The 16,528-nt window shown below is 39.6% G+C and overlaps 1 protein-coding gene across 1 annotated transcript in view; it reads right to left on the bottom strand.

The window, feature by feature from the left end:
- Nucleotides 1-11,913: 11,913 nt before the first annotated feature.
- The window catches only part of LOC111648347 (cadherin-12-like), a 78,463-nt gene continuing 73,848 nt past the window's right edge, over nucleotides 11,914-16,528 (bottom strand). The window contains exon 13 of the mRNA XM_023398210.2: nucleotides 11,914-13,146. Coding sequence (XP_023253978.1) covers nucleotides 12,533-13,146 — 614 coding nt within the window. The 3' untranslated portion in view covers nucleotides 11,914-12,532. The remainder of the gene's footprint in view (nucleotides 13,147-16,528) is intronic.

Raw genomic sequence — 16,528 nt, 5'->3', positions numbered from 1 at the left:
TCAAATCACTTTTTGAAATATTTCTCAATGGAAAAATTCACATCATTTCACATCAATAAATGTATCTGCATGAACAGTATAGACTTTCCTATGTGTAACAGAAAGACCTATCTTGATTCCACATTTCAAATTAAGATAACTCTAGTAGAATAAAATCCAAATGGTGTGAATTTCATTTCAAATTCACTGAAGTGAAGATGTAAAATGTACCAGACTGTTATCTGTGGGACTTCTCCAGGAAATGGGATTCCATGCGTGAGAGAGAGAGATGGCCTTGACTGGAGTCCGTGAGTGAGAGAGAGAGATAGAAAGAGAGAGATGGCCTTGACTGAAGTCCATGGACAGGTCCACCTGAAGGGCATCCAGGTTGGTAAACAGATTCAAGGTCTCTGCTGGGCTCGCACTGTGTGAGTGTGCATGTGTGTGCAAGCATGAGCAGGAGTGAACTCCACTGTTGTACAGTATGTGGCAAGAGTGACCTGTTGAGACTTGCCATTGTGCAGGTGGAGCTAAATCCAGTTCATCAAGAAAGACAACACTGAAGATGACAAGAAAGCCAGTTTGATTGATTAGAGTGATAATGAATCATCTATCTACCTGAAGACAGTAACAATTCTCTAAACACAAAGTTTTGAAATATAAAATAAGTGTATGATAACGATGATGGGGCTGTGTTCAGAAGTGAAACTCTGGTCAAACTTTAAAGGAGCTGTTTGTAAATTTTGCTATTGCTGCATAGCCGGCATTAACATTAAAAATGGGTAACTTACCAATCTTGGCAAGAGCTTCAGCCATAGTGTTTACAAAACAAGTAGTTAGAATACACCCTCTGAGAAGTGCTATTTCTTCAGCGCAGCCTGAACGCTACACTGACTCAGAATCGGAAAGTGACGAGACAGGTCGATCAGGCCAGAGCTAGCTCGTTAGAATGTGTTGTAGAAGTCAACAAGTACGGGAGGGGCTGTTGCACAACTGCTTCACGTTGATAACTCTTCTAAATCATGTGTGCATATCAATATTAGATAATAGCTTATATTTTAGACAGTGCTGCAAGTTACTGTTCTACAGAAGTCTGAAACAGGAAGAACTAAGCTGAGCTGTGACATGCGAGGACATAAGGTCAAAGTCGGGACATGAACGTGAACATTACAATTGCTACCTTCTAGAAATAGGGGGTTGCTTTCCACCGCTGAGGACAGCTGTTGCTGTTTATACTAGACTGGTAGCTGTTATGCTAAGGTGACCAAAACATACAAATAGCTCTCACATTTTGGGCGGTTTTGGTGGCTCACCAGGTAGCACATGGGCTTACTCTCAACTTCAGCGGCTATGGGTTCAAGTCTGGCCCAAAGCCCCTTGCTGCATGTCATCCCCCTTTCCCTTCCTGCATTTCCCGTCTATTTCTCACTATGCTGTTGAAATAAAGGCAAAAATGCCCAAAAAATATGCTCTCACATTTTAAGGTTATCAGGACCCAAATGCAGACGAAGACAATGACCTAACACTGTTCACTGATTTATTAAACAGGAGGCTTACAGGTTGATTAGCAAGGAAGGGGTCCACAATAATGAAGCTATCCACAAAACGCAAATAAATCCAAAATCCAAATTACAGGAAAAATGGAATCTGAAGCACATAGAAATACCAGGGAAAATTGAACAGACGCATGAGGGGACATGAGGCACGAGGTGACACTGAGGAAACAGCAGACAAACTGACAAGGACTGAGGGAAAGACAGAGACTTCAATACACAAGGGAAGCAGGTGTAATTAACAAAAGACAAACACATCAGGGCAGGGCAGACAATCCCAACGATGAACCGTGGTGATTTAAAAAAAATTGTTTACAGCATTTTAAAAAGGCAAATGTGATATTACAGAACAAAGACAGACCATAGATAATGGTCTTTATATAATATACAGTACATACTGTATATCTATATATAAGTATATCTATATATTTATATATATATATATATATATATATATATACATAAAAATATACTGTATATATTCAGACCATTATTTACAAAAACTTACTTAATTTAAAATTGTAATATGAATTTGTGTGTACACAACATTCTTAAGGTTTGAAATATTGCAATAAATATTATTACTTTTTGTATTTTAAAATTGGTGTTGAAAGTCCTCATACGTTATTAACCCCTATCTCAGTTTTAATTCATCATATATTATCAAACATCATACATATAATATTTTTCCACTGATATTAGTGAAGTATAAAGGGATTCCTGTGATGCTGTATGCATCCGATCTAGATTCCCCGCAGATTACAGGGAAAAACTGAATATTCAGCATTAACACACACAGTCAGATTTGTGCTGTGAAACTTGAGGTCTTAATTTTTGCCCACATTAAACCAGGTTTTAGTCCAATATACTACAGTACCCACAGTCCCAATCAGCTCAGGAAAACAGGTGTTATTTAGCTAACTGGCTGGAAATCTGACATGGTGGTCGGGTCAGACAAGTTACATAATTCATTGTGTATTCAAACAAAAATCTCTATTATAATATTCTGATCATTGGTATTGATGAGTTCATGTGATCCATCAGTGTGCCACAGGTACAAGACAGCAGACAGTGGAGGTTTATGTACTGTAGATTTAAGAACTAATAAGGTGGTTCTACTCATTTAATAATAAAAAATTATCTTAACGAAAGTCACAAGTTCACCAGCTCACCTATAAATTGACAGCTGTGTTATAAATACTAATAGAGTGATATGCATTATCCTGGACAAATGCAGCTAAACTGACTGGGTCAAGGTCAAGGTTTAGAGTGATGAGGAGCTGTTGTATTAGATTGTTAGTTTTCAGTTTCTTATCTGCTAATCATATAGTAGTCTGACCTTTGCTCCCCTGTCAGAAAACAGCTGAGATATGAACCTCAGGAATGTGCGCATACTTAAGGATTGAAGGGCTAAATGATTATACCAAAAAAATAAAATGAACATTAGCATCAGCATTAACAGCTGTTTACTTACCAGTGTAGACGAACATCAAACTTCATTCCATTACTCCAACAGTGTTTCCAGTGGTGGAAAGCAATTTGTTGTGCTTCTCTTTCCGCCACTTCTTTTCTTCTACTGAAGTTAGCATGCTAACTAGATAGCTCCAACACAGTCGGCCCATCTCATCCATTTTTGATACTGAGTCACAGTAGCGTCAAGTCAACCCTGAAGAAGCAGCACTGCTCATGTGAGTATTATAACCTCTCGTATTTTAAACTAAGGTAAGTAAACAGCTGTTAATGCAAACACTATGTATGGCTATGTAGTGATCGCAAAACTTACAAATAGCTCCTTTAATGACAAAAACCAATGAGGAGCCTCGCTTTTTCTTTTCAATAAGTTATAGCTATGGCAATGAGAAAAAAAATTCAGGTGATCCATTTTTTCTGATGTAAATAGACAAGTATCCTCACTGACAACTTTTATTTAGAATTTGTCTAATGTTAATCTGTGTAGTGACAGTCACAGCAGGTTTCTCCTTTGCTTTGGTGAAATGCAGCTGTGTTATGTAACTCATTTGTGGAAGACATATTCATTTCCTTAATCTAAAGTAACAGTAGTAATACCATAATGTAAAAATATTTATTTAGTACCAATTGTACTACTATGAACTGTTGGTAGTTTAATGTGAAACCATGTATCACACATAACAGTTTTCTGGACTGTTGTCAGTCATGAGACCAGCGATCATCTGTTATTTTTTGACATGAAATAACCTTTTTTGTGTACAATGTAACACCTTAGTTTTCATAATGTAGACCTGTTACACACATCATGCAAATTCTAAAACTCCAACTAATCAAATGAATTTGAGATATATCCCAGCCCTGCAATGGTTCTCCAGTTCATATTAGTTCATACTATAGTAACCTGGAGCTCCCCACCCCCTTTCAGGTTACTTCTAGCTAAATGTAAGCTGTTATCAATTTCTCTCTCTCTCTCTCTCTCTCTCTCTCTCTATCTCTCTCTCTCTCTCTCTCACACACACACACAGACACACACACACACACACACACACACACACACACACACACACACACACTTTTGTACTTCTATATTTGTGAAGACACAAGTGAGAGCACATTTTCCCCATTCTGTGTGCTTCAGAATCAATTTCAAAATCTTTGCTTTGCTTTTAAGTTTGCTTATAAATCCCTGAATGGTCTTGCTCCATCCTATCTCTCTGACCTGCTTCAACTTTATGTACCTTTGCGATCTCTCAGGTCTGCTGATCAGCTGCTCTTAGTGGTCCCGAAAACTAGAGTGAAACTCAGAGGGGATCAGGCATTTGCAGTTGCGGCTCCCAAACAATTGTCAACACAAACACTCCCAATTAGGCAGGCCTCTGCACTGCCTGTCTTTAAATCTCTTCTTAAAACGCACCTCTTTTCCTTGGCTTTTGACAAAGTGTGAGATGCCTTTTTATTGCTTAACTATTGTTGTTTTTACATGTGTTTTATGTCTTTTTGTACTTTTAATGTGATTTTTTTGCTTGTGTTATATGTCTTGTTTGTATCTTATTATTATTGTACAGCACTTTGGTTAACAGTGTAACATCTGTAAAAAAGTGCTTTATAAATAAAATTGGATTAGATGGGATTGGACACTCACTGACATTATGCAGCTTCTTCAAACAGCCCTTTAAAGGTGATTCAGAATTTGAGGACCAGCCAAAATGGCCTCACTCCCAAGGTTTAAAACTGCATAATACAGTATGCCCATGTACAAACGACTGTACTTCTGACATGTTCCACATCTACTCATCCACATAAACTCTTCCTCACCACACAAGCACACAAATCTGTCTCAACAAGTGGAAGGTTTTTCTGTGATGCAACTGCTGTAAATAAATTACAGCCGTGCAAACTGGCACGTTTTCTCTGGGAGTTCATGATAAAAAGAACAGGAAGGTTTGGACACACATTGCCACACCACCGTCACATCAGTCATCCTCTCGTCATATTAGTACCAGTACCAGTGCCAGTACCAGCTCTGTGAACTATACCAAAGCTACAGTTACCCACCTGTCAAGCAGAAACCGATCAACCTTCACATCTCTCTCCATATCGTTCAACTCCCAGAGGTCCAGAGCTCACCACCATAGTTGGACTGGCCATCATGCCTACTGGGATTAATCCCAGTTGGCTGCTGCAGCAGTGCACTGCCACATCGGTCGGTTTCCTGTCTGTCTCTTTTTCAGCCATTTCTGTGTGTATGTCATTTGCGGTGCGGGTCAGTCACAGTCCAGGTCCGAATTTTTCTTCCAGTCCAACCTCCAGTCTCGACCACTGGAAAGCCTTACCAATGTTAACGTGGCTCTTTGCCCTTTCTTGCTCTTTCTTGCCCTTGTCCTCTGCTTGAGCATGAATGTGCCCTGTTGCTTATTGGCTGGAATATCACTGTGAGGCTCAGTGTGAGTTTAATATGTAATGTTTATTTCTCATTTACAGAACCAGAGCTGTGTAGGATCACCAGATTTCTTTACAGACACAGCTGAGGAGATTAACAGAATTTGATAAAAGTATATCAGATTGCAATGGCTACCTTTAACAAGCTCATTAAGAAGGCTGGTTCTGCTCTGGGAGCTGAACTTCAGACTCGGTGGATGTGTCTGAGAGTAAGCTGAATGTCTGTGCGCAAGTCAGAAACTTCTCAGCAAAATGGAGAATCCCGCTCACCCCTACATGCCTCCCTATGACATCAAAGCAAGACTCCAAATTGTGCTGTATCTTCAATGCATCTATTTTACTTCTGGGGCATTATTTTTATCATTTCTTCCCATCACTTTAACCCAACTATGTTGTTTAATCTTTAACTATCATATCCTTGTAAAGTAAGGTAAAGTAAATATCAATAATATTTACTTTTATGTTACTGTATTTTCTATTTATTGTACATAGTATTTGACTACTTGTCTGAGAATTTGACTAAGAAATGTCTTTCTCTACCCCATGTTTCTGCTGCATTGAGTATGTTGATGGCACTAGAATTTTCTTCAGGATTATTAAAGGTCTTTCTTAGCTTACCATCCTCTGTGGAATCATCAACTTCATCCCAAAAATAAATACATGGGGCACTTCGATGGTTCACCTGGTACCTATGCCTATGTGGTATGTGTGTACCACATAGGCTCAGTCCGGCTCAGACCGCAGTGGCCATGGGTTCAAGTCCAACCCACGTCTGCTGCATGTCATCCCCTTTCTCTGTCTGACTTTCCTTTCTTTAAAATGAGAAAATAAAAACTAAAACTAAAACTAAATAAATAAATAATACATAAAAAAAGAAACTGATCACAGTGAAGATGGTACAATGTTTCAATTCTGTCTCCATTGGTGTTTGTCACAGACATCCCAGCAGACATCATCAGCTACTACTGAGTGAGCAGGCTCCCTCACTCACCTGCTGCTATGGTGGCTGCTTCCTCCTGCATACCCTATATAGAGGTGTGGAATTTGACCACAGGGTCTTCTATATAATATCTGATTCCAACATTATTCCAGGAAATCTAAAATCTAAATATGTTGGAATTATTAGTTATCAGCTTTTCTATCCAGAAAGGCTCAAAACTTGTTTTTTTATTGCTTTTCATTTAAAGTACGAAATATTGATTAATTTTCCCTTTTACTCTGGTTTGGTCTCTATCAACTCCTAACATCCGCCTCTTTAGCTGGTGAGTTCATCAGAGTTTTTTTATGCGTCAGCACCAGCGACAGCCAGGGCTGTCCCATTCTTATGAATGTGATATCTGAGGAACGCCTCAAGGGAACTTTTTCAAAACATTCATTAGGACTCAAGGATGAACTGATTAGATTTTGGTAGTAAAAGGTCAAAGTTCAAGGTCACTGTTGTCTCATGGTCTTCTGAATGTAATATATCAGGTTCGCCCAGAGGGAATTTCATTACTTCTGGCACAACCATTCTTTTGGACTCAAGGAATGAACTGATTAGAATCTGGTGGTCACTGGTCAAAGGTCACTGTGACCTCACACAGTTTTGGCCTCTTGAATCTCAAAACTCAGTTGAAGGAATTTCTTTAGATTTGGCACATTCACTTGGACTGAAAGATTTGGCCATAACTCACAAATTTGTTCACTAATTATGATACAATTTATTTCAAAGGATAAAATGAAGTGATGACATTTTATATCCAAAAGGTCAAAGGTCAACTTCACTGTGACATCATAATGTTCTGCAAAAACACTTCTGGCTATTACTCAATGCTGTAACTCAGGAAGGAGAGACTGTGACCTGTAACTTGCCTGATTGGTGGAGGAAGCAACCAGGACCCAGTTTTTCCCTGAAACTAATGTCTACTGCTGCTTGAAAGGACACTAATTACAGCACTGAGAAGTAACCAAAATGCTCATGTTATGGGCCTTAAAACAAAAACAATGAGATGAAAGTAAAAGAAATGCTGTATTGAGAGGAACCACTGAGTTTCTTTGTGGATTTATTTTTTCACTTTCATATCTTCCAACAGAGACTGCCACACTAGTGACCAACCAGCACTACAGTCATTTGTAGTTACATGGCTCTCGACTCATGTAACTACAAATATGTAGTAGCTTTAAGGTTATTAAGGACATGTAGTGGTACTGGCAATGGCAGTGGTAAGACAAAATTGCTGAGTCCATTGTCCCACGACACTGGGCAGTTAAAAGCGCTCCTGCGTCATCATGCTGGGTGACCTACAGTGGTTATTATTCAACAGTAACACGTCCCCAGGCACTTTATTTATATTGGGTTATAAATCCAGATAATGATATCAAGTACTAGCTGGCCTGTTGTCTGAAATGGAAATGGTTTATCCAGGTTTGATCACTTCTGTGTTGGCAGGAGTCAGAGGCCTATATGGCCTTAATAGCCTAGAATTAACTTAAATGAATGGATGAAGGCCACAAGAAAGAGAGAGACGGACAGAGGAAGACAGATTAACAAGGACAAGAGGGTATAGAAACTGGATGATAATCACTAAGTTGCACTAAACAAACACTCCCCAAAAATCGACTGTTCAGTCTGCATGACCTTGAATCTCCTGATAAACTGTAGTAACTCATTAGCATTTAGCATGCGTTGAAACCACTGCATGCTGCAGAAAAGTTGATAACCTTATAATTTTGTTTAACACACACATATCCCTTAGCTCCAGAGTTTTTATAATGAATTTCTGCCATTAGATAATTATTTTTTTTTTCATACACTACCAACTTTCAGGACTTTTACAGACTAACCACATGATGTTCTGCTGGAAATTCTGAGAAATGGCAAACACAACCTCTGGAAAGTGGGTCCAGGTTGACAGGGGATTTGTTCTCTTTCAGATGCTGTTCATCACTGTGTTAAAACAGGCTTGTTTGTTATTACAGCTTGCTAAACCGCAGTTACCTTTTGAGTCTGTGTATATGTGTATTTTCAAAACAGAGTGAGATTTTGGCAGGTGTTCACTCTCTGACACACCCTCAAAGGGCTGTTTATACTTGGTTTTAGGGTTAGAATAAGGTTTAGGTTAGTTTTAGGCTGCGGTGGCTAGTTGTGATGGTTAAGGTTAGGGAAGGGTCTAGGGAATGCATTATGTTAATTAATGTCCTCACAAAAAAGGGAGCACAAGTATGTGTGTGCGTGTGTGTGTGTGTCATCATGGCAGAATGTGGTCGTGAAGATGCATATTGTATTGGAACTACCACAGTTCTGAGTATAGGTGTTTGTCTGCCTGCTTCTACAACCCTTTGGTAACTGCTGCCCACTGAACCTCCATCATCCTAAGACTGGGGATGAACCATGACGAAGCACGATTAAATGACATCATGTAAAACAACATCTCCCCAGAATGTTGTATTTTGACAGCTGAGATCTTGGAACGTGGCAACATCACTTTTCCTCCCTGGTTTCCAGTCCTCCATAACTTAGGTCGGGCACATCTACCCGCTGAGCTTTCCTCCTCATCATCAATGCAGTCCTTTCCTCCTCATCCTCATCCTCAACCTCATCCTTCTCTCTAGATAGCCTTGGTGCACAGCTATAGTAGGTGTGGAACTTCCTGTGAGGCTTAGAGGCTTTTGGGTTAGGGTTAATGTCTAGCCTCAGTATCCTCCTCCTCACTGCCTCCTATGTCACCACATTCTCTCAGATGTACTCTTCAGAGAGAATCAAGTTCTCTTTGCTTGTCTTTTTAATTCGTAGCTGTGTGAACAGAATTACTATAGCTGATAGGAAATGAGAATGAAAAAGGGAAAAGTGTAAATAAAGAGAGTAAGAGAGAAAACCAGGAACTTCTGAAATCTGTAAAACAATTAAATACAAAATGACATGGATTAAAATACACACACTTCATAATACCTGATAAAACATGTGATTCATTTCTTGCCCTCAGAACAGTGCAGTAGAGCTCTTTGTCAGATACAAATGATTTAAAAATCCAGTGCATGATCTGATGGCTATAAGAGGGCACTAGTCTGTTACTGTCTGTCTGACTTCAAGTCCCTGAACATGAAGTTGTGCATGCAGCGTGTGATACATGACATTTACACCCCTGTACTTACCTAATAATATTACAATACACAGCAGGATGGCAACAAAGGCCCCAATGAAGACCAGCTGAAAACAGGAAGGCCTGGACCAGACAAATGTTGCTGTTCCGCCCCCTGGTGTTGCTCTGACACACACACACCCTTAGGGAGAGTGTGGTGGTGATGCTTAGAGGAGGCTTACCGCCATCAGCCACCACCACCAACAGGAAGAACCATGAAGACCCCTGATATCTGTCACGCTGACAAGATATTACAGTGGCAGCACTGTCTGCAGGGTGAAGGAGATCAAGGGAGGAAGGTGTAGGTAAGATGTTGATGAGATGGATGAAGGAAGAAAGAAAGAATGGTATGATATGAGAAAGATGAAAGAAAAGTGGTCAAGAAAACAAAACAGTACTTAAGCAAGCACAGTCAAAGCAAAAAAGGCTAGTTGAATCAGCTAGCTCAGTTTAAATTGGCTTAATTTTTCATGGTGGTTGTTCAGTCCACATATATCAACATATAGTTTATGTGGAGCCGAGCAGCAGCAGGGCAACTGACTTTAAAACTGTGTATTTCGGAGATAAGGTAAATTTTATTTTAAAAAGGTAGAAATAGGTAGATAGATAGATAGATAGATAGATAGATAGATAGATAGATAGATAGATAGATAGATAGATAGATAGATAGATAGATAGATAGATAGATAGATCTTCACATTATGCGTGTCAGTGAAGCCTCCAGCCAATCAGGACAAAGTGCTGTCATCACAGAGGTGGTTCTACTGTGAGGTAGGTTTAAAAAATCTGACCCGAAAATTCTAAAAGACACCGGAAGCAGAGTGCCAGGAGAGCATTCACATATGTAGTGCACATCATTTGACTTCAATAGGACCTCACAGCGTAGTATGAACACACTTACAGAAGTGAACTTGTGGTGTGACACTGGATTCTGGAACAAAAAGTGCCCTCAAACCATGACACTTTCTACATATGTATTTTAACACACTCTTCATCTGAAGGAAAACAAAGGATAGCTACAGGATGAGTCTTTTTTAAATATACAATATAATTTAGATAATTTAGTTTTAATATCACTTAGCTCTTACTTCTGTACTTTTTTCCATTTTCACAGTAGTCATTATAGTATAAACATATATAGTAATTGCTCAGTGCTGATGGCACTAAGGAGCTGGTTGGGACAAGAAGCACAAGCAGAATCTGATGGGCGTGGCCTATATAATGAGATTAAGATACAGTCAGGGAATGCAAACATGTCAGGTTTTTGAAATTGCAATATACAATATGGTAGTTACTGCCAAATATGCCCTTATCTTGATTAATACCACCACCTGCTGGTGGACATGTGTCATGTTTGTGCACCACTCTATATCTCCCCTGAAAAAATTACCATTTGCTACAACTTTTGCTGGTGGAAAAATAATAAATAAATAAATTTGGATATCACAAAAAATTACAACAATTTAACTATTGAAATCACACAACAAAGTGTTGTTGTCAAATGTTATATAATTAAAATGAAAATGAAATGGAAAAGGTTGAGCATACAGTTTGGTATTGAATAAACTTTGGTATTGAATTTTGCTGCAGACTCCCTGTTTGATCTGATCACCATTTGAAACATTTGATATCTACCATCTACAGAATCTCTGTGTCAATTTTGGTAGCATTTCAATGAAGAGTTATGATGTTAATTGAGATTGCATATTTTGGAAAATATAGGGTGATGGACTTGAATTGACCATAGCACTGAGGCAATCTTTCGTCACAATTCAGTAGATTTGCTGAAAAAAATTGAGCTCTGTAGGACATATATGTGTGCTCTATTTAGATTTTTTGGTAATAAGCCATGTCCAGTTTAATCAATCATTACTAAATTTCTGCATGTACTGAGGAATGACCCTTGATTGTACACATCAAAATTCACATGAATCTTTGCATAGCAAAGATAGGATCTAGGATCCGAAAACATGCATTGAGTTTTGGTTTCAAAACCTTTAGCCAATGATGAATTTAATTTATAGGGGTTTATGTAAATCATTTTTAAAAACACAGGTTTAAAATTCATTCTTACCCAGTACTTGGCTCAGGTATTTTGACCAAAGAGGAACAGTTCACTACATGTGACCATTGTTTTGTCCAGCTTTGTTTGGTGGTTGACATTTCAAAATCTTTTCTGGAGATTGAAATGAAGTGTAAACAGAATGGTTCACAGTGCCAGTGTAAAAACAGTAAAATAAATAAATATCTAATATCTGTGATATTATGTGATTCAGATAGAGCTGTGTTTATGTTAGCCACTAGAGGGCACTGCAGTGAAACGTATGTGTTACAGTGAAGAAGGGACTTCTAGGTAACGTTAGCAGTTTATTGTTCTGAGTTAGTGATTAGTACTAGTATACTCATGACTGACTGTGAAACTGACTAAAAGTTCACCAGCATTAGTACTTCATGACAATATCAAACCTCATCCAAGAATATTCAGCTGAATTCATCACTAAATGTGCCAAGTGTCCAGTATTTGTTAAGATATTCTACTGTGGACCATGGTGGCTGACCTACCAACAGGCCCAGTGATCAACAGACATTGTCTCAGTCTATGTGCCCTAAACATAGTTTAGTAAACAGCATTTCATTTTCTGGTTAAATCACTAATGATTTCATGAAACATAAGGATTGAAATCAAAACATTGGTTGAAGACATTTTTATTAAGTAACATTAATTAATTAAAATACCTGTAAACATATAGTACCTCAGGCACTTTGAAGAGATATCAAATTTACCTTTTCACGCACCTTTTGATAGATTCTCTTTTCTCTAGCTAATTGGCCCACAACTCTAGCTAACATAGACAGCTTTCCATAACGTCCTCATAGCATTCTAGCCAGTGCCTGGCACAGTAAAAAAACATGTCTAAAAAAGTAAGCTAGTTGCCAAATCGCTGCCCAGCGTTTCTATTGTTCAACTTCCTCTCAGCTCTCCTTAGACATAGAAGGTGGCTGTCTGTCCAGAATACTAGCCAATGTTTGGAATGGCTTTCCCCAGTCACCAAGGGAGCTAAAATCTTCTGAATTGTCAATGGTCCATGACTCCTCTATTGAGCTGAGTGAGCCAGCCACAGAGCCATCACCCTCATAGGCATAAGTTGCAAGAGAATCATAGGGCGGAGCGGCATAACCCTGCTGGCTCTCCACCAGCCGGTGTTCAATGAACTCCCTAATCATTTCAGCGTCACCCTCAGTCACTCTGCCATGGGAAGAGAGCTGTGCCTTGTTGTTAACAGCAACAATAACACTGGCTGTTTGACGATGGATGTCAGGTGACCTGACATCCTCACAGCGACTGGTGAGATGTAGCAGAACCCCTTCACCATAGCCGTTCTTCTCCTTCTTGCAGGTGCTGGTGTTAGTGCAGGTGTGCTGTGATTGTGTGTTGCACAGAGTACCCATGTCAAAGGCATGAGTGTCTGCTTCGCCACCGCCCTCATCATCATAGTGAATGACATTATCACGAATATCCTCTTTTGATGTCATCAGAGTCTCTTTCTCTTTTTGCCGCCTCTGGCTCGTGTATAATGCTCCCATAACTGCAAAACATAAGAAGAAGGAAGTTGTGGGTTAGTTTGAAGGACATTTATAAGTGCAATAAATATATGTGTTTTAAGTCTGAATCTTGACAACAAGAAAGTGTGCTTGCTAACAATTTCTGGTTAACAATCTTTGTTTTGTGATGGATACATGAGCAGGTTTGAAGATGGTGAGAATACTAAACCCCACTGCTCCCACAAATCTCACAGTTTCTCTTCTTACACTTATACTTCTGTCCTAGACTGCTATGTTTACTTGACTTCTCTGTCAATACACTCTCACTTTTTACATTAACATACTACTCAACAGAAAATGCCCTTGGATGTATTGTAGGATCTGGTAATTCATGTTTATGTAGGACAATCAAATGATGGTATGTGCATGACATTGTTTCGCATGATGTTGGCAGGCAGTATGAAGAGGATAATGATATGTTCATGTAAAAAAGTAACCATTTCAGCTTTAAGAGGTTTAAGAGTAAAGATTAAAAACAGTTTATTTTATTTTGCTAATGTAACACCTGTCCGAAGAGGGGCAGAAAAGTGATTTAAAAAATCACAAGTGCAATTTTTTTCTGTCATCTGTTTATTACCAACAACAACACAGCAACAGGAACTGCAGACTTTCCCGCCAGACAACATAGACTGGGACATTCAATTCAATTGTCATCTAACAGATCAAGACCTTTCTATGTATCACAGATAACACTGCTATGGCTCAATTCCCAAAAATAAGCATGAAAATAAATGTCGTCCCAATATTAAATCAATTACACAATTTTCTTTTTTTTCAGTCTCTCATGGACTTGACACTGAAAATCTTCTATGAGCTTGTGCTCAAACAAAGCTCAAAGGTCACAGTCCATAATCACAAGGCCACAGTCCAAATCTGCTGACTCGCCGCTGCAGAAACAGTCCATAAACAGTCTTTCAAAAGGCCATGAATTTCCCATGGCAACAGTCTGTAGGCTCAGGCTTGCTGGAGTCCATACAAAAAGGAGGGCTGGAAGTAGTATGTCTGTAGGGGTGGCAGCCATGGGACCAGTGCTGGTGCTTGGTAAACAGGTAACATTTGAGGTGCTGGCTGAGTACTGCAGCTGAATGTAGGTCATGCGTCTTGGCGGGTGTCTCCCCCTCTGTGGCAGCTGGTAAGGCGGCCTCTCAGGTTCAGCAGCAGCATGTGATGATGGAAAAGCATGTGGTGAATTCTCGCTGGGCAAATCTTGAGCAGGTAAGTCTACTTCCTCACCAGGCATGTTTTCAGCAGCAACATTGAACTACCCCAGCTGATCTCCTCCAGGGGGCTGTTCTGGTGGTGCAACAAAAACTGGTGTCTTAACTCTTTCTCTTCTGTTGGTGAGAACTGGTGTTCAACCTCCATTTCTGGTTCATCCAAGATCTTAATTGCTTCTGCTGGCATTGTGGGGGCCTGGGGTGGCTCATAATGGAGTTCATTCTGATCCCCACTGTCCTCACCAGATTCCTGAATTAGAGATGGAGTCTCGTGTCTCTCTTTCTATTGTGTCTAAAAAGGTAAGTGATCACAAGGCATTAACCAGTTTCTGTGAAGGACTCTGGGATGCGCCTTAACTTTTTCAGGTGTGTCTTTTTGTGATTGTGTGTGTGTGTGTGTGTGTGTGTGTGTATGTTTGTCTCGGGTTTGTGCGTGTATGTGTGTGTGTATGTGTCTGTGTGAAATGTGGAAATAGGAACGAGTTACAAAAAAGAGTCAGTTCCGATTTTCAACTGAAGTCCACTCCTGAATTTATATTGTGGTCTATGGGAGAGTTGACGGGTGCTGGCACCACTTGGAGGGTCACATTTCAAATTGGGTAAGAGATAGACACTTTGTATGAAACAGGACAAATTTGTCTACTAATGAGAAAGAAATTATGTGTGAAGATGAAATTTTTTGTGGCAGTAAGTACGAGTGAAACAAATTTTAGAGTTTCTCCCACTCCAGCAAAGATGTCATCCACTCCAGCCGCGAACATTTCGTGCAATACACACCCATTTTAAACTAAAAAGTGACCAGAAAAAAGCTTAGAAACTAAAACTGTGATAAATGAAAGACTGTATGACTGAAAAGTTGAATAATCTTTAAATAGCCAGCATAATGCCAGCAACTAATATTTCAAATGGTGTTGCAACCAACTCCGTCTATCTGTGTTAGCCTTGGGTAATGGCTTACTAGTGTATTCTGAGGTCAACGTGACCTTTACTTTTGAGTTTTGACCACCATAGTCTAATCACTTCATACGTGAGAACAAGTGGATATTTCTGCAAAATCTGAAGGGATTCTCTTGAATATTGCGTTCACAAGGCCAAAATAATGATTTGTGACCGTGACCTTGACCTTTGATCACCAAACTCTAACCAGTTTGTCCTCGAGTCCAAGTGAACGTATGTTCACAATTTGATGAAGTTGATGACCCTGGATCCTCACTGACCAACTCACTGGACTATTCAACAACACTGGAAAGGACCTTTTTGTTTTGTTCCAAGGACTGGGTAATGTTAACTGACTGGGCCTAACCTCACTTAGCACAGCACAGCTAAGCAACAGAACTCTTGACAATTGATAATGTACATGTTGGTTAATGTTCTGTTAATGTTTTGTTGTAGTAATGTTTGCTTAGGTTGCGGTTAGTCATACAGTAAATTGAGTACTTGTATGTTCACATGCATACCTGTAGTACATCTCAGTTCTATAACCTCCATGTAGTTAACTTCCTCCCTCTAACCTGGTACCTTTAGACTACATGAGCTAGGCTAACAAAGAAACTCACACCTTCCCTCACCCACACACCAGGTGGTCTCAGTGGCCATGATGAGTAGTTTCTTTGTTTACCGCCATCTTTTGTAGTCTTCTTTGTTCAGGCCACACCCGTCGCTATGGGCGGGCCATAGGGGGCCTGGCCTGCCCCCAAAAATGCTTGTGCCCCCCCACTTGAGGCACAGATCTCTTAAAAAAATGACTTTAATTCTTATTTTATATTATCATAGCAGCTAATTTTGTATTGAGAAATACTAATGTTGTATTCTTTATCATTAAAACATTAAAAATATAAAGAAACAATGGTGTGATTTTGTTTGATTGATGGGAATGTACACTGCAACAGCCTATCACGGCCTTACTGAAAAGAAAGTTATGCTATGTACGTGACGTAGCCTGCGTCAATGTAGCCGCTCAACAGTAACCGCGCACTTTTGAAAGTGAAGCTGGATGAGTTTTCACCGGCTTACTATTACATTTCTAGTTCATCATGGAAATTCGTAAGTGGTTGAAAAGCCCACCAACAGTCTCCTCTGCCTCCTGATGTCGTTGGAGAAGGAGACCGTGGACGACAGTCTGAGCCCGTTGCTAGTAGCTCCGTGGAGC

The sequence above is a fragment of the Seriola lalandi genome, unplaced genomic scaffold (genome assembly GCF_002814215.2).
Source record: "Seriola lalandi dorsalis isolate HSWRI2012SDOR001 ecotype SW California unplaced genomic scaffold, Sedor1 jcf7180002054981, whole genome shotgun sequence".
NCBI classification, from domain to species: domain Eukaryota; kingdom Metazoa; phylum Chordata; class Actinopteri; order Carangiformes; family Carangidae; genus Seriola; species Seriola lalandi.
The sequence above is the reverse complement of the archived record's forward strand: the minus strand, read 5'-3'. Positions and strand labels throughout refer to the sequence as shown.